The 21,856-nt window shown below is 43.7% G+C and overlaps 1 protein-coding gene across 9 annotated transcripts in view; it reads right to left on the bottom strand.

Annotated features, from left to right (window-relative positions):
* The window catches only part of SH3KBP1 (SH3 domain containing kinase binding protein 1), a 330,169-nt gene that overhangs the window by 138,934 nt on the left and 169,379 nt on the right, over positions 1-21,856 (bottom strand). For 4 of the 9 annotated variants that reach the window (XM_019431615.2, XM_019431614.2, XM_019431609.2 and 1 more), the window contains 3 exons: positions 21,509-21,612; positions 6,898-7,027; positions 6,279-6,338 (listed from right to left, as the gene is read on the bottom strand). In XM_019431615.2, the coding sequence (XP_019287160.1) occupies positions 6,279-6,338; positions 6,898-7,027; positions 21,509-21,612 (294 nt within the window). Of the gene's footprint in view, positions 1-6,278; positions 6,339-6,897; positions 7,028-21,508; positions 21,613-21,856 lie in introns of those variants that run through there. The other 5 variants (XM_053891776.1, XM_019431612.2, XM_053891778.1 and 2 more) reach the window with 2 other exon arrangements.

The following is a 21,856-nucleotide window of genomic DNA, read 5'->3' as shown; positions in this document are numbered from 1 at the left end:
TGAGTGTATATACACACACACACATACACACATACACACACACCTTCCAGAGAATACCATCGGCAGGTGAAATGGTTTGCTAAAGGCAAACTCAATTAATATATGCATCACTTTAAATTATCCAACGAATAGGTTCTCTTATGGCTTACAAGCTAAATATCCAACTGGAGCCCAGTCATACAGCTCACTCATAATCAGCCTGAAGGAGGGAAAGGCAGGCTATGTTTACAGAGAGAGGAACTGAGAGGGAGGGAGTGACTTGTCTCACTTCTTAGAACATTCTTTAGGAAAATGGAAAACCCCAATAAGGAACCACCAAGTCAGCTTCTGGGCCGCGTCGCCCCTGATACATGAAGAGAACTGTGAGTGATCAGATCAGCGACTGAAATGCCCTCGGGTATGTCCCATTTCCGTGTCCTACAGGCACGGTGGGACACCGTTGCCCTGAAATCTGCCCTTTATGACAAATATGCTCCGTCCAATTAAAGCACAAATTTAGATGTTCACAATCACTGGCTGCATAAGAACCATCCAAAGAAACAATCAAGTGTTTCAAAGGTTCTTGTTAGATTTGCAGTTCTTGAGGACTCTGATGACAAAAGAGTGGAGCAAGTAACAGCCGTTGCTTTCTTTGGGCAAATTTTTACTCCCCTTTGGTCATTAAGGTGACATTACTACTAAGGAATGTAGATGTTTTGCAGTCAAGGCCCTCCCATAATGAACAGCAAGGGTCCTCTCAGCGTCAGAAAAAGTAAACGTAAGAAGAAGAAATCAGTATTTTGATAAAGTCCCTCCAAATATAACAGAACCTCCCTGCGTTCTTGCCTAGGACCAAGTCTGAGGATCACTGAGGGACACCACAGCTCTGATGTCTCCGAATGGCCAAGTGTTGGTGCAAAACCCCCTGTACGCTGTATGCCTGGGCTGGGACTGAGTGAGGACATACTTGCTCTAGCTGAAGAGCAAAAGAGGGACACCTGGGTGGCTCAGCTGGTTGAGCATCTGACTCTTGATTTCGGTTCAGGTCATGATCCCAGGATCGTGGGATCAAGCCCCGCGTCAGGCTCCTTGCTAAGCATGGAGCCTGCTTGGGATTTTCTCTCTCTCTCTCTCTCTCTCTCTCTCTCAAATAAAAAATAATAATAATAAAATAAAGAGCAAAAGAGATAGGCAATTGGAAGAAAGTTCATGAATATAAGTGCTGTTTACTCTATTGGGAGAAATCCTCTAGCATCACTATTAAATATTAATACTTAAATATTTTGCAGAAAACGCTGCAAAAAGGAAGAATTTTAGAATTTCAACACAAAATCGTATGCTTATCGTAGCATTTAATTTTGCCTGAAACTGTTCTGTCAACTTGTTAATTGCCCTTCACTGCTAACAGAAGATCATACACAAAACAAATACCATCTAATATTAAAAAGAACAGAAAATACAAAACAAAAAAGAACAATCTGTTTCTTACAACTAATGAAATACGATATTTGTATATCATGAAAGTGGTGTGCCCCAAGTTTTAAAAGGCTGTCTCCATCTTTGTCTTAGCTTCACAAGTCACTAAAGCATCAGAATCTAACATTCCCAATTAAGGAATTAGGAAAACAACAAAGTCAATTCAAACTGAAATCTCATGGCTGTTAATGGTTATAGAATGGAAATGCAAACTTTCTCCCTCTGAAGATTATGGAAAATAATTGAAAATGTTTCGGTAGCTAAACAATGTCTCTTTAAAGAAAATTAACAGGAATACTTTTTAGTTTTACAACAATTACTTTAGAATCTGAGAAATTCAGTAATATTAAAAAAGATGCTAGAAACAAGAAAATACATGTTTATGCCTTAACTATGAAGCAAAATTTGTCTGAAAATGAGATCGGACAATAGTAAGATCTGGATTTGCCCCTCAGCCCAAATAAGTCTTATGGATTCAGGATATTCTCTGATTACAATTTAATAGATCAATAGAATTTCTGACTAGCTATGTTTTACATTATTTAGTCAATACTAGCACATGCAAAGCAGAAAATGAAAAGGTAATTAATCCTGATCTGTGATAAGAAGAAGAAATAAGCTAAACTCCACTACAATTTGAAATTTGTCAGACGCTCTGTGAAAGGGGAAACTGCAGGCCAGAATAAAGGCAATACCAAAGTGTGTGTGAAAAGCCTGCATGTGACTTCGGCCATGACACTCATAAGCCATGCCACACCCAGGACTTTGTTTCACTAGACTTTAGTGTTCTTATCTGACACCAGGCCAGAAGATGGCTAAATTCCTTTCCATCCCTGACATAAGATCCTGCCTGCACTATTATTACAACCACTGGTATGTTTTATTTTGTAAAAACCTAATTTACTCAAATTTTTTTCTCCGTTGGTCTGCTACATGGGAGCCCACTTCATTCTTTTAAAACGCTCCTTGTTGGTGTCACTTTGCAAGCCCTGACAGATCCGGGTGATAACCATCAGTGGCTGCTAACATTCAAAAAGAAAGACAGCCAGACCTTATGAGCCTCCACATAGGTGACCCATCACCATCTATGAAGTTTGGGGGAAAAAATGTTTTATATCAATTATCAACTTATAGGAACACAGAGTCAATGATATAGCAGAGGTGAAATCGGCAAAGACTTACAGTGGGAAGTTAATGGACAAAGGACATCAGTTTGTTCAGTAAAAAATTACAAGGAAAAAAGGAGAGATGGAGAGGAATCTATAGGTTTAGAAAGACTTGAAACATAATCTGATTATAATCAGACACAAATTACAATGCATGTACCTCCTTCGCATGCACATTCAAACTAACAAAGTGTACTAAAAATAAAAGATCCTGAGGGGAAGTGGACACTGACTGCACCTGTAATTCCACTGAGGAACTGCCATTATTTATTTATTTATTTATTTTTGGTGCGATAGGGTATTTTAAGGCACCTTCTTATTGATACATATTGAAATATTTATGGATAAAATTACACGATATCTGGAGTTTGCTTCAGAATAATATGGGGGAAGATTGTGCAGTGGTATAAATAGAATCAAGTGGCCAAAGGCTGATAGCTGCTGAAGCTGGGTGATGAGCACTCAGGGGTTCATTACACTATTCTCTTGACTTGTATGTATGTTAGAAATTCTCTATAATAACAAGTTTATAAAAATATCTGAAAAAAAGTACCTTTAATGTTTCATAAATCCTATAAAATATAACAGTGTTTTCAAATTTAAATATGCAGCAAGTTTTTGCTACTACATAGCTATGAATTTTCTTATCTGAGGTAAAAGGTTTAAACCAACTTATCAACCAACCCAACTGCTGTAACTCTTTCCTTGACAGATTAGATTACCCTGAACAAAGACCTAAAGTTCAGAGATTTTCATAAGCAACCACCATATATAAAAACACATCAGGGTAAAAGAAAAGCAAGTTCAAGCAATTTGCACCTGTCATTCAAAGATGAAAATGCCGCCTTCGAGTGACAAAGGATTCAGCAAGAGCTTACTGAACCCCTGCCATGTGTCAAGCTGTCCGGGCACACTTCCGCATAAATACAATGCAAGGTCTTTTCTATCACATTCATCACCGGTTGACAAAACTCAACTTAATAACTATGCTCAAATACTTTCTGGAAATAGAAATATGAAGAGTACAAATACCAAATAATTATGTACACATATAGGTGTGTGTGTGCAAGATAGAGATATACAAGGACACAATATACACAAAGTTTTATTCATATGCACCAGGACATAGATTTTGTCTGTCTTAAAAAAACCTCACCATGATGTCTGGTAGCATTTAAATTAAGAGGATTTTTAGGATGCCACCAGCCTCTCTAAAAATTACCAAAATGGCACAAACATTAGGAATATTAAGTGGGCTGTCCTAACACAGACCTTGATTAAATACAGCTTAGCTCATACCAGAGTAAAACCCTAGATGTCTCTTGTGCATTAGCTATACCTTTCTCTTTCTCAGTTTTATGATAAAAGTAAATAGGCATTTACTATAGTCACACAAGATATTATCTCTGGGGAAAACTGGGTGATGGGTATGTGAGATCTCTCTGTACAGTTCTGGGTTTGGTTTTTTTTTCCGCAACTTCCTGTGATTCTGTAATTATTTTAAAATCTAAAAAGTTAAAATAAAGCACATTGAAACTACTGATGCCATTCTCTGGCAGTAGAGAACAAGTAGGATCATTCTAAAGCTAAAGGTTCCACTTAAACAAATCCTCTCAGTATACATAACTTCTGTGTGTGATCTGATCTACATTTTATACATTTTACCATCTGATACACATTTTATCATCAGAGTATAAACAGCTACTGAAAAACCTATGAGAACACTGAGAGATGCTCTTTCTCTTTCAGGGGATTGCTTCAAGGCAGCAAGCCACAGGGACGTTATCATCACATCTGCTTTTCTATGAAGTCCTTTGTGACCACCATTGTCCCCACATCCCGATGGGACTGGTCTCTCCACCTTTGTATACCATTTTCCTCAGCCACACATGGAGCACATGGGGCACCTCCCTGAACTGGTTTCTGCACCCAGTTTCTATAATGTGAGCTGACTGAAGGCAGGGACCCCATCTGATTTGTCTCTGCATATCTTCAGCGTCTTGTGCAGTGTCTTAGTAATAACAGGGGCTCAGTAAAGGTTGGATGTATGAGGAATAGAAGAAAATGAGGAAGAAAGGAAAAAAGGAAGGGAGGAAGGAAGGGAGGAAGGAAGGAAGAAAGGAAGGAACGAAGGAAGGAAGAAAGGAGAAAAGATGGATAGATATGGGTGGACAGATGGAGAGATGGAGAGATGGGCCCTCTTGTCCTAACTGTACATACTGGAAGATTGCCAAAGCTCTGTAGTTCTTTCAGAAGCATCCATCCTTGTTAGGAGACCATGCCTCTTCAGGGACCTCACAACCCCCTCAACAAGGGACAGAATCTGAGGTAACTAAATGTGGCTGCCGAAATTTGGGGCTCTCCTAGTCCTGAAATGGAGGGCTTTCAACTGAATGAGTGTTGGGGAGAAAAGTCTCTCCAAGAGAAACAGCCCCTGCCAAGTATGTGAAGGAAGGCTAGGTGACCAGTAGAGACCATTCCACTGAGTCTCCTAACCTCCTACCCCAGAAATTCCAGCACCATGTGTTTTGGGCTGAGGGAGTCAGGCAGGATCAAAAGTCCATATTGTTAAATCAGAGCAGGAGGAGACAGTTTATTTCAGTAATTCCAAAAATACAAAAGGCATTACTTCTCTGACCCTTCAGCTCTGAAAGCATAGCTAACAATGGCAGGATACCGAGGGGTCAAGGGTCTCCCAAACAGGTTGTCCGATACCTCTCCAGATCTCTTTTTCTGCCTCAGCCAAGGAGTCCCAAAGTAATTTAAACATGCAGAGACAGAGCTTCAGTGAGCAGGGTACCAAATGGTATGCAGCAGCCTCAATATATAAACTGGTTACATCCCGGGCTTTATCAGGATTAACAATGAAAGTGACCGTTTACGGACCGCCTTATATGGGCGAGGTGTTTATGTACATAATTGCCATTAGAACTCATAACACACTCCCCCATGGAAATAATGCTATAATGATCCGATTTGGTCCTCCCTCTTAGCCCATTTAATTTACAACATCCTTGAGGTACAGTATTGTTATTGTAGGACCCAATTACCAGGTACAACTGGGAAGCAGAGAATCACCTGACCCCAAGCCAGAGAAGGCAGCAGGAGCTGCAAGATGCTTCACTTGCTCCAAAATCACCTCCCATCTTTCCTACCACAGACCCTAGGATGGAACGGAGTTCAGGGGTGGGGTGGGGTCCCTGGCTCTGGCAGTGGAAGGAAAGGGTATAGCTGAAGCCTATGAGCCAACCAGCCAGATCTGATGTTTCTATGAATGACAGGCCATAGGAGCCCACGCTACTGAGAGACCAAGGGAAGAAGGTCACTCGAGCACTTCTCCGGAAGTGGCTTTACCTCCAAATCGGGAACCTGTCCGTCGTGCTACTGGTTAAATAAAAGAGACACAACTAACTTGGGAGCACCACTCAAGTCAGATTTTTCCCAAATGGAAAAGAAAGACGTTTTAGTATTATTTTGACAGCACTGGGCTTAAAAGGGGAGTCTGCCACCCCAGGGAGTGGCGCACCACTATGACACAGTCGAGCCGCTTACGACATTCACACCATGACCTTGGCTCAAGACGGCACATGAGATACACAGACGCCCACGTAGGAAGCTGGGTTAGCGACTGGGAGAACAAAGCTTCCCGGTCCTGACCTTTTGCTCCATGAGCTGGAAAGGGCAGCAGAGAAGCTGGAGGGAGGAGAGCTTCAGGCCCTGGAGAAAGAAAGACCTGGAGTTCGTTCTCACCATCGCAGAAAGACACGCATGCTCACCCAAGGTGGGGCTGGACTCTCCGCTGTCTTGTCATACTTGTAAGAAACCTGGCATGCAGTCGTCCCGAGCACAGCCCTTCTCACCACCAGAGGGTTTTGTGTGTGTGGGTGTGCCATTTTTCTCCAAGTTCCTCAAGGGACGGTGAGAAATATAGTCTCGTTTGGTTCATTTAAAAAATAACTATCAACTTGCAAGGAGTGACACTTTAGAAGTGTATGGAAGCACAGTAATGGGAGCCAGAGGGGAATAGGACCACGGCAAGAAGGCTGACGGTCACTCATCCAGAGATGCACAGTGTGCATCTGCACACTCACAAAGGTGTGCAGTTCACACCTTTACAATGATAACCTACTAAACCACAGGGGTTAAGGCAGCATAACCAAGAGTGTACTCGTGAGCTTCTGTCACTGTCACTCGGCACAAGCTACAGAACAGAGGGGTGGCTGGAGCAGCACCTGTGGGTGCCCGCACTCCCTTCCTGCATCGGGGGCTTCCTTACTTGACTTGGAGAGCTGCTCATCCTGGGAAATGCCCAGGTCATCCGATTCCCCCGACAGCTCCTTGATGAAGTTGGAAGGAAACATTCCAGTCTTTCCATTGAGAACGCCTTCCCACCATCCTTCTTCTACCTGCACAGATGCAAACACAAGAACAGAGATGCAGGACTCAGGTTAGACACTGTGGTTCCCAGTCTTCTCTCCCACCTGTATGGTGCACAACGCAGAGCCCACACAGGGAGAGCAGAAGGACCCAGAGTTTACAAGTTAACAGGGAATGAGATCACCAGCCTCATGGAGTCTTGAGATTCAGACTCGGGGTGGGGGGGGGCTGAGCCTGGGGCCCATAAACACAAGTGGAAAATAACTAACACTTCGTTTTCGCTAACCTCAAACTAAAATTTGGCATTTCCTTTGCTTACAAAATGTAGGTAACACAGTAAGAGTAGACGGACCTGTGACTGGTCACCAAACAACTCATGGACATATTCATATCGCATCACAGATGGTGTGGGTGTCTCAAGATATCATTTGCACCCATCAGTACTATGAAGTGGTGATAGTTACCAACCTGCTGGGGACCTTGTTATTTAATGTGTTCATAGGGAATTATATATTAATTAAAATGAGAAGTTAAACTTAGATTATCATATCAAAATTTGTTTCAAAAATAGCTTGATAGCTACTGCAATGGTTCCCTTTATAATCGTAGGCTTCATTTTATGCATTTCAAACCATTATTTAACAGCTGACCATGGCTTCCCCAGACTACCCAAATTAACTAGATGGCCTAACGAAAGCAATTGACAAGCCCTGAGCTACAAACTCAATTGGAAGGGAGAACTCCCTGCAGGTTTCTGAAGGGTTGTAGATAACCCTGAGAAGAACCACAACTGGGTGAAGAGAGGCAGGGAGGGCGGCCAGACTGCAGTCCTCTGGCTGGGAGAGTGAGGCCGGATCTGGGGGAGCAGTGACAGTGCAGAAGGCAGGTATGGATTGGAAGGCCCTCTGAGGTATGAGCTGGTCTTGAGACACCAGTTCGCTGGGACGATCAAGAGGAAGGTAAAAAGTCATTCCAAGATTTCATGATGGAGCCACTAAGAGAACAGCAAGATGGCTTCTTGGAGGAAAGTGACAGAACATTCTGAGAAGAAGCAAACATTAAGTTACTTGTGTGGGTGATATAACAGAAAGAGACCCTGAACCTTTGGAATTTTTTTTTACCACATGCATATATCACCAATTCAAACTGACAAATACAATTTAACAGCTAAAACAATTAAAACAAAAAAGATAAGGGATATTAGAGTCAAAAGTCCAGTTCAAATCCTACTGAAGCTTAGCAGTTGTCCGACCTCATTCAAATTTCCTACCAAACCGAACCCTGGGTTCCTATCTATACAATGGGGATAATGAATACACTCATTCAGTGTTGAAGACAAATGTATTACGACTCTATACTAAGGGCTAGGAACACAGAACTGTACAGGGCATCGCTGTTTTTTCCCTCAAGCAGTTGACAATGTACGAAGGGAGAGAGGGCACGTGATCGAAAGAGGGGAGAGGACTGGTGTGACAAAAAGCTAGTAATGGGCAGTGAATAGATGGGAAAATGCCATGACTCAGCACAAACCAGACTTGTTACACAAAGTCGAGCTCACCGAGATTTGGGATGCTACAGGAAGCCTTTGAGAAAAAAAAAATCAAAATTAAGGTTGGCCTTGAAGAGGATGAATGATAGATGTAAGTAGGAGAAGGGGGTGCGTGAGACACTCCAGAAAGGGGGGAGCTGACAGGACCTGTGCAGTGGAGACAACGAGAATGCCGTTTGGAGCATTTGTTAGGGAACTCATGAAATACAGACTTGCACAGTGGCGATTATATCTGCGTGATCACAGAAATCTTCGGGAAAGCATCCAGACATCCATGTACAACTGTCCCAGTGACTATTCAATACCAAATCGTGGCATTTAACAGCATTTCAGTTGAAACCATTCCATGTTACTATGCCAACTCAACTGATATGTGTTATTCTTTCAAGGAGCTTTTTATAGGATTAGGATGGTTGGGAAAATTCGCCATGAGCCTGAATATAAATAGTCACCGGATTTATAGCGGGGGTCCTTTGTACTTGTCCTGAATAAGGAACCATAAAACGACCTTCTTTCTCCCAGAATCACAGGGCAGGAGGAAAAACCGAGGGCACAGACCACAAAGGAGCAGTCCCTAGCGTAATCCCCGACAGACAGCGCAGGGCAGCTGGGCCAACTCCATTCAATTCGGTTTGACAGTATCTAAAACAGTTCCATTCCCAGTAAAAGGCGGCTCCAGCCTGAGATCCCTGAAGGAAGTACTCCTGATGTGTGGGATTGGTCAGCCGCCTGCTGGGAAAACAGGGGTGTCTTCACCTCACCACACCCCCAGATGCCTGTATCCATGTCACGGCACAGTCTGAGAGGAGTGGCCAAGAGGGAAAGAGCAGAGGTCTATCATTAGCCACGCAGGCAGGGAGCGGAGGGGTGATGAAACCACCGCTCGCTGCCTGGGGGGTACGCTCCCCATCACTGGCGCCGTGGCAGTGGGGGCGGGGCGGGTTGCCCGGCCCCTGGACCGGTGAGAGTCGTTCAGTGCTATTTCTTCCCGTACCCTGCTGCTTTAGTTGCAAGATCCAGGCTAGAGACGGGGTGGGGGGTGGGGGGTAAAAATGATCCTCGCCCTCAGACTATTCCTCTTCAGCAGTATTCTAGAGTTCAACCTCCCGTATTGAGATGAGGACACTGAAGCCCAGAGTGATTACATTCATTCCGTCAGTCAAAGAGTAGAGCACAGTACCTCACACTTTGAATGAATAAACGAACAAAACACCGGGAAATCATTCGAGGAAACCCGCTATGGGGGTCTATGAAGCCCTGGTTCGCCGACCGAAGGACCTGCGCTACTGTGAGGAGCAAAAGGGACAAAAACTGTGGGACGTGTCTTTTGAACATGGGACATGACTGTGTTAGCCACTGTTCTTAATTAAGTGCCGCCGGGCCCAAGTGTGTGTGCCCCTCTCTATCCGACCAATATTTCATAAGCTCCCAGCCCGCGCTGCCCTAGGACCTTGGGGCAGATTCAGTGGTGAACAAAACAAAGACACTGTGCTGGAGAAGCAACAAAGAAGGGAACATACAGACCCTGTGCACCCCCCACTTAGAACCCAAGCTTGCTTATGTTTGTTTGTCTATTTAAAAGAAAGAAATGTAGAAATGTGTCCCTTGGCAATAAAGTGTGGATTGTGGATGTTACCGACGGCTTATAATTTCTGCCCCAAGGAGAGTGACGAAGGGGAGCCGATACCCACCTTCTCCGACACTAACACACACATCAACGGCCTTCTGCAGGCCTTGGCTCTAGGCTGAGAACAACGCCCACCCCGTGTCCCTGTGACCGACCCAGCCAGCTCCGGAGCCCACAGCTATGTCCCGAGAGCCAACCCCATCTTCGGCCCGGAGCTGGGAACAGGGTGGCTGGCTCCTGGCAGTGTTTGAGAAAGAAACTTCAATGGTTTGTGCTGGGGGCCCTGCAATCCCCACGTCTTCACAATCGCCAGCCTCTAAGTGGGTTCACTGCCTAAGGAGGCCACTTCGAGCTTTTAGCCCTGTTGGAAGCTGGGGAAGTGGCGGAGTGACTTTCAGCACTTCCAGCCAATTTTATACACATTATCTACATGCATAAGGCACCAAAGAGGATGCCTGCGAATACAAAGATGACCATGCGGTCTGGGGTACACAGCTATTCGGAAGAGTTTCCGCTTACCAGGGTTCAAGTTTGACCTGTCAACCGTACTGAGAAAGGGACCGGCTTTAAAGTCTACCTCAGGGTGCCGCTTAGGGGCTGCTATGGCTTTTTACGTGCATGTAACCCTTCGTAGCCCACAGCTGGGTGAGAAGAAGGCTGGAGGGGTAAGGGTGTGGGAGTCACAGGGGAGGGAGAGGCACACAGGCAAATGAGGTCAGCTCCATCGTTCCAAGAGCCGTTTTACCGTTCTTTCCAGGAAGGAAAATGGAAGAGTCAAGCTTTAAGGAAGGGCCCACACCTTAACATGACTAAAAACTTCCTCAAAATTTGTTCTGACTTCATAGGTTATATGAATCTATTTCTTCTAGGCTTTCCAATTTGTGGGTGAATAATGGCTCATAATAGTCTCTATCTATCCCTGGTATTGCTGTGTTATCGGTTCTAACCTCTCCTCTTTCATTTCTGATTTTATTTATTTGAGTCCTCTTTTTTCCTGGGGGAGTCTAGCTAATGATGTCTATTTTGTTTATCTTTTCAGAAGATCAACTCTTAGTGTCACTGATCTTTCCCATTATCTTTTTAGACTCCATTTCATTTATTTACGCTCTGATCTTTGTGTTCGCCTTCCTTCTACCAACCTTTCACTTCATTTGTTCTCTTCCTAGTTCTTTGAAGGTATTATGCCAAGTGAAGTAAGTCAAAGACTAATACTATATGATCTCATATGTGGAATCTAAAAAAAAAACAAACCCACAAACTCATGGATACAGAGAACAGACTGGTGGCTGGCACAGGCAGGGGGTGGGGGTACGTGAAATAGATGAAGGTGGGCAAAGTGTACAAAATTTTAGTTATAAGACAAATAAATCCCAGGCATATAATGTGGAGCACGGTGCCTATAGTTAACAGTAGCATATTACATATTTGAAAGCTGATAAGAGAATAGATCTTAAAAATTCTCATCACGGGAAAAAAAATTGTAACTACCTGTGGTGATGGATGTTAACTAAATCCATTGCTGTAATCACGTCGAAATATACACTACACATGTATCAAATCATTACCTTGCATGCCTAAAACTAATACAATGCTCTACATTAATTATATCTCAACATTTATTCAGAAATAATTAAGTGAGAATTTCCACACTGGCCCTTTCTCCTATCTTTGAGAGGTAAGGAAAAGTATTTTGAAGATGTTTAAAACACTAGAAAAATATTTGGAGAGTTTTTAAGTTTTTTTTAAATTGAGGTATAATTCGTATGATGCACACATCGTAACAGTACCAGTAAATTGGTCTGCGCAAGTGCATACACCTGTGTCACCCTCACCTCTATCAACATACGGAAAATTTCCATCCCTCCAGAAGATTCCCTTGTGCCCGTTCCTGGTCAATCCACCTCCACAAGCAACCACTCATCTGATTTCTATCACCTGATTGATTTTACCTTCTCTAGAACTTCATGTGAATGTTCTAACACACAGTTTTGCCTTTTGAACATTGCTGAAAAAACACGAAGTGTTTCTAGAAAATACCTTTTTCTATGAGTGGAATTAGTGAAAAAATATTTTTAAAGGAACCACTCCCTGAAGGCATACCTACATTATTTTCCTTTTTAGTTACTTTAAATAACCATCCCTGTTGATTGGGAGACATAGAAAGCTGGTTATGCCAAATATAAACAACTGTTATCTATGTCCTAAATGCCTGGGCCCGTCCCCACCCCCCCACCCCCCACACTCCTGTGTAGTGCATTGTCAAATTATCTCTTTCTGGCAAGGCCACAACGTTCCATATACATAGGAAGGTGATTTTTTATCCCCTCGTTCTTCTGAGAAGAAGCCGATTACACATGAAAGGGCCCCCTCAAAAGAGAAATCTGCAGAGTAATTCAAAGGGAAAGGATTTAAGAAGACGGACAACTTCTATTTAAGACTTCGGCAAACTCTGCCCAATGAGACAGAGCAACATCCATGATGTTCCTCACAGTGGAAAGGGCTTTTGCGGACATCCTTCAGCAAAACTTGACAGTCCTATCCTTCAAAACAGCTACGGGCTCGACTACAGGCCTTCAAACTCCTAAATGACTCTATGCTAAGACCTTACTATCACTCTAGCTTGAAAATATGGGCAAAGAGTAAATTAAGCCAGTAAGATAACCTTTCTGATGAATCAAGATCTTGAAGTCTGGTGTCCTGTCACTATTCCCAGGTGAGAAAATTGTCTGTGGGAATGTGTCAATTTTAGAAAATCTATATGTAATAAACCTTTATTTATTTTTAATGTTTATTTATTTTTGAGAGAGAGAGAGAGCATGAGCAGAGGAGGGGCAGAGAGAGAGACACACAGAATCCGAGGCAGGCTCCAGGCTCTGAGCTGTCAGCCCAGAGCTGGATGCGGGGCCCGAACTCCCGAACTGCGAGATCATGACCTGAGCCGAAGTCGGACGCTTAAACAACTGAGCCACCCAGGCACCCCTGTAAGAAACCTTTAAATGGGGGTACCCCTTTAAAATTTCAGTGTGGGAGGCACCGTCACTTTTATGTCATCCGCATTTGACCACATCGGCCAGCTTCTGCTTCCTATACTCCACACGTGCGCTGGGAGGTTCACAGGTCATTCTGGACTCCAGAGCAAGGCTCTACTAATATCCCATCCTCCGTATTCCAGACTAGCCCGGCACCTTACACAATACACCCTGTGCTTGCTGAATTAATCCAAATACTTCTCACCTTCCACGTGCCCCGTTGTTGAAATTCCTCCTGTTCTAGGAAGCATCTTCTCCACCCTCAGTGAGTGGAGAAGTTGTTAAATCTTTCTCATCTGTCAATGCCATCCTTTACCACTGTAGTACCATCTTGGGTCATTAGTTAGCTTCTTAGCTGTATGTGTCTTACCCTCCCTGACTATACTGAGCATGTGTCGAGGCAGAGATTCTGTTCAATAAATCTTTGAATCCCTGTCTGTCACAGAGTATAAGCACTCAAATATGTGATAAATCCCATAGCTGTGTAAACCTCTTATAAATACATTTAAACTTGCAAACATGTTGCTTTTATACAGCTGTAGCCTGTTTTGTATGCTGATGATTCTAATATAATCACATTTTGTTCTAATCATGGCTTCCCTCACCTTAATATGCTCTATCATCTCTGCACATTTCATAATCAGTCATGTCCACCCCAAGTTACTGGGAGAAATGACCAAAGAGCAGCCTAAGCTCTTTGGGTCCTCAAATTTTAATCAACAAATTTTTATATTAATGTTATCTTTTTTTTTTGAAAACATAACAAACCCTTCTAAAGCAAGGGGTGCGTTAATGGGTAAGAATTTAGGTATGCTTTGATCACCTATTAATTAATCCACTTTTAAATGAACTTGCTTTCGAGGCACCTGGGTGGCTCAGTTGGTTAAGTGTCTGACTTCGGCTCAGGTCATGATCTCACGGTTCATGGGTTCGAGACCCGTGTCAGGCTCTGTGCTGACAACTCAGAGCCTAGCACGTGCTTCGGATTCTGTGTCTTCCTCTCTCTCTGCCCCTCCACTGCTCATGCTCTGGCTCTCTTGGTCTCTCCAAAATGAATAAAAATGTAAAAAAAAAAAAAAATAATTAAATGAAATTTCTTTTCTCATGGGCAAGTATAAAACAAAAGGCATCTTTCTTCATATGCAAGTCTTCAAAGTTCTTACACCAAAAATGAAATGAGGATTACCTGCTATTTTGGGTCCCTGGACCCAGTTCCAGTTGTGTGTGTGTGGGGGGGGGGGGGGAGTGAGGTTTCCCCACACCAACAAGTGATTCTCCAGACATGAGCCCAGGGTTCTACCATTTAACTCAATTCTGACCCTATCTACCCAGAGACAGCTTCATACCCCACAGGTGAAGAGCTCAGTCCTACAAGACCGCGCTCTTCCCTGCCCCCAACGTCAGACGCCAGCTTCAAGTCCAGCTTGTCACCTGTACTTCTTTTTTTTAATTTTTTTTTTCAACGTTTTTTTTAATTTATTTTTGGGACAGAGAGAGACAGAGCATGAACGGGGGAGGGGCAGAGAGAGAGGGAGACACAGAATCGGAAACAGGCTCCAGGCTCCGAACCATCAGCCCAGAGCCTGACACGGGGCTCGAACTCACGGACCGCGAGATCGTGACCTGGCTGAAGTCGGACGCTTAACCGACTGCGCCACCCAGGCGCCCCATGTCACCTGTACTTCTGACCCACTGACTATAAATCAGAAGTTCCCATGATGCCCACCTCAGGGTCAATTAATTTCCTAGAGCGGATCCCAGAACTCAGGGAAACATTCTACTTAGCAGATCACAGGCTCAATGTAAAAGGATCTAACTCAGGAACAGGTGGATGGAAGAGCTGCACAGGGCAAGGCACGGGGGAAAGCGCGTGGAGCTTTCGTATCCTCTCCAGACACCGCTCTCCACGCACCTCTCCTGTTCACCAGCCCAGAAGCTCTCTGAATCTGTCCTTTGCGGGTTTTTTGGAGGCTTCATTACACACGCATGGTTGATTAATTCACCGGCCACATGCAAGGGATTCAACCTCCAGCTCCTCTCCCCTCCCCAAGGTCAGTGGGTGGGACTGAGAGTTGCAACCTTCTCATCACACACATTGGCTCCACTGGCAGCCAGCCCCAGTCCTTAGGACTTTCAAAAGTTACTTCATTAACATAACAAAAGACACCTTTATCACTCTTTTAGGAAATGTCAAGAGTGTTAGGGGCTCTGTGACAGAAATGAAAGGCCAGATATACATATTTCTTCTTATAATTCACACTATCATAAATGCCCATCCATACCCACAAAGGTTGTCTGATTTACAAAGTTCTGAAGAATTTGAACAGCCTGTTTAACGCTAGCTGAGAGAAGCAACCTCAGCTGTGGGTGCAAGAAGATGCCTAAGTTTGGGGCACCTGGGTCACTCAGTCCGTTGAGCTCCTGACTCTTAATTTCAGCTCAGGTCATGATCCCAGGGTTGTGGGATCAAGCGTCGGGCTGGGGCTGAGCATGGAACCTGCTTGAGAGGCTAGCGCTCTCTCTCTCTCTCTCTCTCTCTCTCTCTCTCTCTCTCTCTCAAATTAAAAAAAATGCCTAAGTTTCTTGCAAGTCCAAGTTAGCATCTTTGCAAACGATAAGGCCAGGTTGGGGATTTTTAATCTGAAATTGAAGCCATTGGTCTCCAGGGAGCTTAACTAGGGACCAGTGAAAAATACCTCAAAAACAAACCACAAGGAACAAACCAAACCAAGTATCGCTGAGAGAGAGACTGGTTGAGACCAAGTTCATCCAACCCAAGAGGAAAAGTGGCTCCTTTCCCAGGCTCTAGATGACATAGGAAAACAAAGAGGCTTCAATGCACTTAAAAAAAAAAAAAAAAAAAAAAAAAAAGGCCAACAAGCCAGGTTTGAAACCCCAGAGACCTCAAATGCCATTTCTCCTGAAGAGCTTGTCTATATGCCATCTCTGGTCTTAGAATTTCACCTGTATTTATTAGTCCCCTCCACTCTGGACAAAAATGACGCAAGTGTGCATTTACAGTGATTTCCTCAAAAATATCTATACCCAAGAACTCAGTCTGCTCTTTTCCCTTTCGAACTGGAAGCCCAGGTCCTTTTAGGTTCGCAGAGATGGATCTAATGACGAGAGCAGAACCAAAGTCTAGCCAGGAGGCAGAGGCATGTTAAGTGCCCTCTGGAGCAAGGTGACTCTGCCAGGTGCACTCAGCCCGGACAACCCTGCTTTCCCCACTCCATCCGGGCTGAGCATTCCGGGCTGGCAGTCAACTCCTGCCAGAGGAGGGTCAGGCTGTGTCTACCCACCTGCCTAAGCCCGTTGTGCTGATTGCTAGCCCACCAGTCACACTGCTCAAAAATACCTAAGTGTGAAGAGAAAGTGAGTGGTGACAGGGATAAAGGCAAACAATCTGAAAATTAAAAAAAACCAAACTGCCAAATCAGGTGTGGACAAGATAATTAGAAGAGAGTGGGGGCAGTGGGCTGTAGAATGTTAGTAGGAGTGTTGTCAATCTATTTAAAAATAAAAGAAGGAAATCATGAGGATGCACTATGGATGCAGACAGGCTAGAACTCAAACCAGCAAACCCATATTTAAGGAAAACACCTTGGCCCTATGAGCCAGGTGACAAATGGAAATGAATGCACATTTTTTTTTTATTTTAAGGTAAAATTATATAAGATATATATTACTTACCTTAATCAAATTAATTGTGTTAATAAGATATATATCTAATTTAATTTATATCTATAAAATATCATGTTTTAAGATTCTCTACTTGATTCAACCTTTTTCAAAAAACCAGTCCAGGGATGCCTGGGTGGCTCAGTCGGTTGAGCCTGACTTCAGCTCAGGTCATGATCTCACAGTTTGTGGGTTCAAGCCCTGCATCAGGCTCACTGCTGTCAGCACAGAGCCTGCTTTGGATCCTCTGTCCCTTTTTCTCTCTGCCCCTCACCTGCTTGCTCTCTCTCTCTCTCTCTCTCTCAAAAATAAATAAAACATTTAAAAAAAACCCCAGCAGTCCCTACCTCCAAAAACAAGATCTGAGTTGTCTTGGTTTTTTTTTTTTTTTTCCTTTGGGGTAAGAGGGTGTGTGTGCATTTGTGTGTGTGTGTGTGTGTGTGTGTGTGTGTGTGTAGCTTTGCAATACTGTAGAATCAATCAATCAATAAGAATATAACATATTTATATGCACATACACGACATCATCTGTTCTATTTTTACTGATGAAGGGATTGATTCTATAGTATTGCAAAGCTAATACTAGGGCCCTACCTCAATCTGTTCCTGTCAGTGAAGAGCTTTTATTTATTTGGGATGTTTATCTTTAGTTTTCAGTAGAATGAGAGAGTAACTACCCACTGACATTTATACATCCATTATAAAAAGGCATAGTTTATATTATACAGTGACAAGGGCCAAAAATCTGCGATATTACAAGTAAAATGGAATAATGGGGAATTTAATTTTTGATCATATAATTTTTTAAATATGGTCTAGGGGTGCATGGGTGGTTCAGTCAGTTGAGTGTCTGACTCTTGATTTTGGCTCAGGTCATGATCCCAGGGTTGTGGGATCAAGCCCCATGTCAGACTCCATGCTGACTGTGGAGCCTGCTTGGTGTTCTCTCTCTCTCTCGCTCTCTCTCTCTCACTCACTCTCTCGCTCGCTCTCCCTCTGTCCCTCCTCCCCCAGCTCATGCCCTCTCTCTCTCTCTAAAAAAAAGTAATAAACTAATTTTAAAAAAGTAAAAAATAGGGGTACCTAGGTGGCTCAGTGGGTTGTGCATCTGACTTCAGCTCAGATCATGATCTCACGGTTCATGGGTTTGAGCCCCACATCGGGGTCTGTGCTGTCAGCTCAGAGCCCGGAGCCTGCTTAGGATTCTGTGTCTCCCTCTCTCTCTGCCCCTCCCCACTCACGCTCTGTCTTTCTCTGTCTCTCAAAAATAAACATTAAAAATTTGTTTAATAAAAAATAAAATATGGTTTAAAAGGCCAACCTTTACATTTTGTTTTACATAACTATCATAGGCTACATATTTTTCCTTTTTCCGATTTGCAGCAAGCCCTTCATGAAGCCGAGCAATGAAAGGGCAGTGAGTGAACAGGAGACTAGCACCGAAGGTGCGAAGGGCACCCTGTGTCATCTAGGCGAGAAGAGGAACACCTGCAATCTCTCCTCTCCTTCAGCGATCCGCACCTGCCTTCCCTACAGCCAACAGGCAGGTGAGGGTGGGCACGACTTCCCAGAAAGCTGTTAATGATTCTCCTTATCTTGATTTGTATTTCTTAAAACATTATTGCAACACTAAAGAACAAACCATCTTCTGTGACACAAGCATTTTTTTAACTAACAGTCTTTAAAAAATTTTTTTTTAACATTTATTCATTTTTGAGAGACAGAGAGAGACAGAGCACGAGCAGGGGAGGGGCAGAGAGAGAGAGACACACACAGAATCTGAAGCAGGCTCCAGGCTCTGAGCTGTCAGTACAGAGCCCGACTCGGGGCTCGAACTCACTCACTGCGAGATCATGACCTGAACTGAAGTCAGACGCTCAACCCACTGAGCCACCCAGCACCCCCACAAGCATTTTCAATTATTGTTCCCTTTCAGTCTTTGATCACATGCATGGAGATGTATTTTACACAGCTGTGTCCTAGTGTATGCAAGTTTGTGTCCTGATCTATTCATTTATTTTGTAAAAGAATCTTTTCATACTTCCATTTACTTATTCAGCAAGCATTTATTAAAGTACATATCAGGTTTCAGGCACTATTCCAGGTACCATGTATAGAAAGATCGATCAAAACCAGATCCCTGCTGTTGAAAAGCTCTCAGGTTAGCAGAATTTAACAGAAAATCACAACACAGTATTGTAATAAATAAAGATTTAAAGGCCTCTTGGGTTTACCATCTCAATCAATGTCTTCACAATCTTCTAGCTGGATAATATCACTTAATTCACATAACTATTCCCTCTCTTGATTATTTTTCATTATCACAAGCAATTATGCGTTTCACATATTTTTTTTTTCTGTTAACCATTTTCTTTGGATAAATTCCCGGGAGTGAGATTACTGGCTCAAAGGTTGTTAATTCAGATTTTAACAGCTCTTGCCATACCTTGCTAAATAGCTTCATATTAGGATCAGAAATATGCACAAAGTCACCACTTCTCAGTATTAGCCACAGTCTTACCGCTAAGTATTTTCTCGAGATTCTCAAAAGCAGGAACCCATTATTGTCTTAATTTGCATTTATTTCATTAATAGCAGTGTGGAACAGTTTCTCATGGTAAAGAGTTTTCTTTCCCCTTGTGGGCTTTGGGTCTATGACACAATTATCTACCACTTATCATTGTTACAGTACCTTCTTAATATGTTTTCGTATATGATATATATAATAACTTTTTATGATCATTTCTTGCACAATGTTTTGTCTGTTGTTCTTTTTTTTTTTTTTTAGCTAAACTCGCTGCAAATTATACCAAAATTTTAATTCTTTTTTTTTTTAGTCACACTGTTCGTTATTTCTCTTGGAATTTCTTCCATGGGTTTGGTCTTAAGAAATGTGTCCCTTGGGGAGCCCGGGTGGCTCAGTCAGTCAAGCATCTGACTTTGGCTCAGGTCATGATTTCAAAATGGGTGAGTCTGAGCCCCACGCCAGGCTCTCTGCTGTCAGCCCAGAGCCTGCTTCCAATCCTCAGTCTCCCTGTCTCTCTGCTCCTCCCCCGCTCTCCCTCTCTCTCTCAAAAATAAACATTAAAAAAAAAAGGAAAAAGGAATGTGTCCCTTTCACCATTGGCATAAACCTTCTCCTCTGTGGCCCCTTCCTGTTTTGCTCATTCATCTTTCAACAAACGGCTCCCATGTGCCCGACTTGGCAACAGGGATACAAAATGCTGAACGAATGACACATGAATACAAATTCTCCAGAAAGTGGGAGATAGGCACACGTGCTTACTTTGTGTCCTCCAGGTGCCATACTGGGAGTCCCGGTAACTGATTCTCTAGAGACAGGTATCTTTGTTTGATGCCCTATTTACTATTTATGATTCTGTTAGTGCGGGTGTAAACTGGCAGAAAAGCGAAAGTGATGAGAATGATTCTGTTCAGATAGCAATGAAAATAAATCTTGACTGCCAGAGATACAAGTGCCTTATCCCCTAGAAAAGATAACCTCAAAGGGTATAGTTTACTGCCCCGTGGGGACACGATGTAGTTTTGCATCCAGCTTAGCAACCTTAATCAAGTATTTTCTCTTTCAAGTCATTATAAATACTTTCCTCTTCCACAATTCTCTCTGAGCCAACCACATACCATCTTGCAGATCCCCTCATTAATGAGTTACATAAAGCTTTGACGCATGCTTATTTTATGTTTGTATGAACAGGGAATGTGGTGGCTAGCATCAGCCCTGCTACTTGGACCCATGCCACAGTTCACTTAATCTCCTCCTTGACTTCTAGCTTCCTTTTTTTTTTTTTTTTTTGTAAATCATGGGGTTCTGTAAGGTCGAATGGTACTCAGGAAACCAAGGCTCTCAGAGAAGTGCATTTCTATATACAGGTACATGTGTTGAATCAGAATGAATGATGACACTGTAAGTCTGAAATCCACGAACACCCAGGACGGAGGGGTTGGGTCTAAGACGCCTGTGCCAGTGTGTGGCAGGGCACTTCGCCAGCAGGGCTGGCTCTGAGCAGCCAGGACCAAGGAGGAATAAGGGAACGTGGTGCAGGGGAAAGAACTAGGGTCTCCAGCCACGTGGACCTGGCTTTAACACTCAGCCCTGACTCCTCTAGGGTCTTTCGAGTCTGTTTTCTCATCTACAAAATGAGGTGCTTGTGATGGGCCACCAATGGGCCAACGTGCAAAGAACCTTGTCACATCTGTCTTATACTAGGTCTTCGATAAATGTCGCTTTTCTTTCCCTGTGAATCCACAGTGTGCCCCACCACGAAGACTGAATTCACCCTCTAGAGATGGCTCAGGGTCACTCTGGATGGCAGGAGTCTCCTAGCCATTGAAGCGGGGGAGAAAAGCCAGGCAGCGGGCTGGGACCTCAGAAGTACTCAGCCTGTGTGACAAAGACAGTAATTTCCAACGGCCCACACCTGCTCCTAATGGGCTTGGTGGAGTTCCTCTCTGGGAACCCATTTCCTCTGAGAAGAGACTCGACTAGATAACGTCGAAGGTCTCCTTAAGCTCTAACATCCGCCACAGCAAGGCCAACCGGGAGTGGGTTCTGACAGCCCACCTGAGGCCACCCACCCCCCCTCCCCCTGCGTGGCACACTCACCTCTCCTACTACCTCTATGATGTCGCCCACTTTCAGCTCGAGCTCATCATCGTTCTGGGGCAGGTAGCTGAATGCCACCTGGCAGCGGCGCCTCCGTCGCTCGCTCTGAACGGGAAAAGCAAGATATTTAGATACAGCTCTTGTCTCGAAATTAGATTTTAAAGAGAGGCTTCCTAGGCATGCAGGCAATTAAGCTGACTTGTCTCAAATACGCTCTCTGGGACATGGCTAGAGGCCCGCCCGGCAGCCCTGGTCTCAGAGAGAGGCAGTAGAAAGCAGAGCAATGCTTCTTGGTCTTTTAAAAGCTGCTGGGTCGAAAGGCATGGAGATGAGAAACCGATCCGCTGG

This window comes from Panthera pardus, unplaced genomic scaffold (genome assembly GCF_024362965.1).
Source record: "Panthera pardus isolate Hobbes unplaced genomic scaffold, ASM2436296v1 HiC_scaffold_27, whole genome shotgun sequence".
In the NCBI taxonomy this organism is placed as follows: Eukaryota; Metazoa; Chordata; class Mammalia; order Carnivora; family Felidae; genus Panthera; species Panthera pardus.
This window is presented reverse-complemented; position numbering and strand designations above follow the sequence as displayed.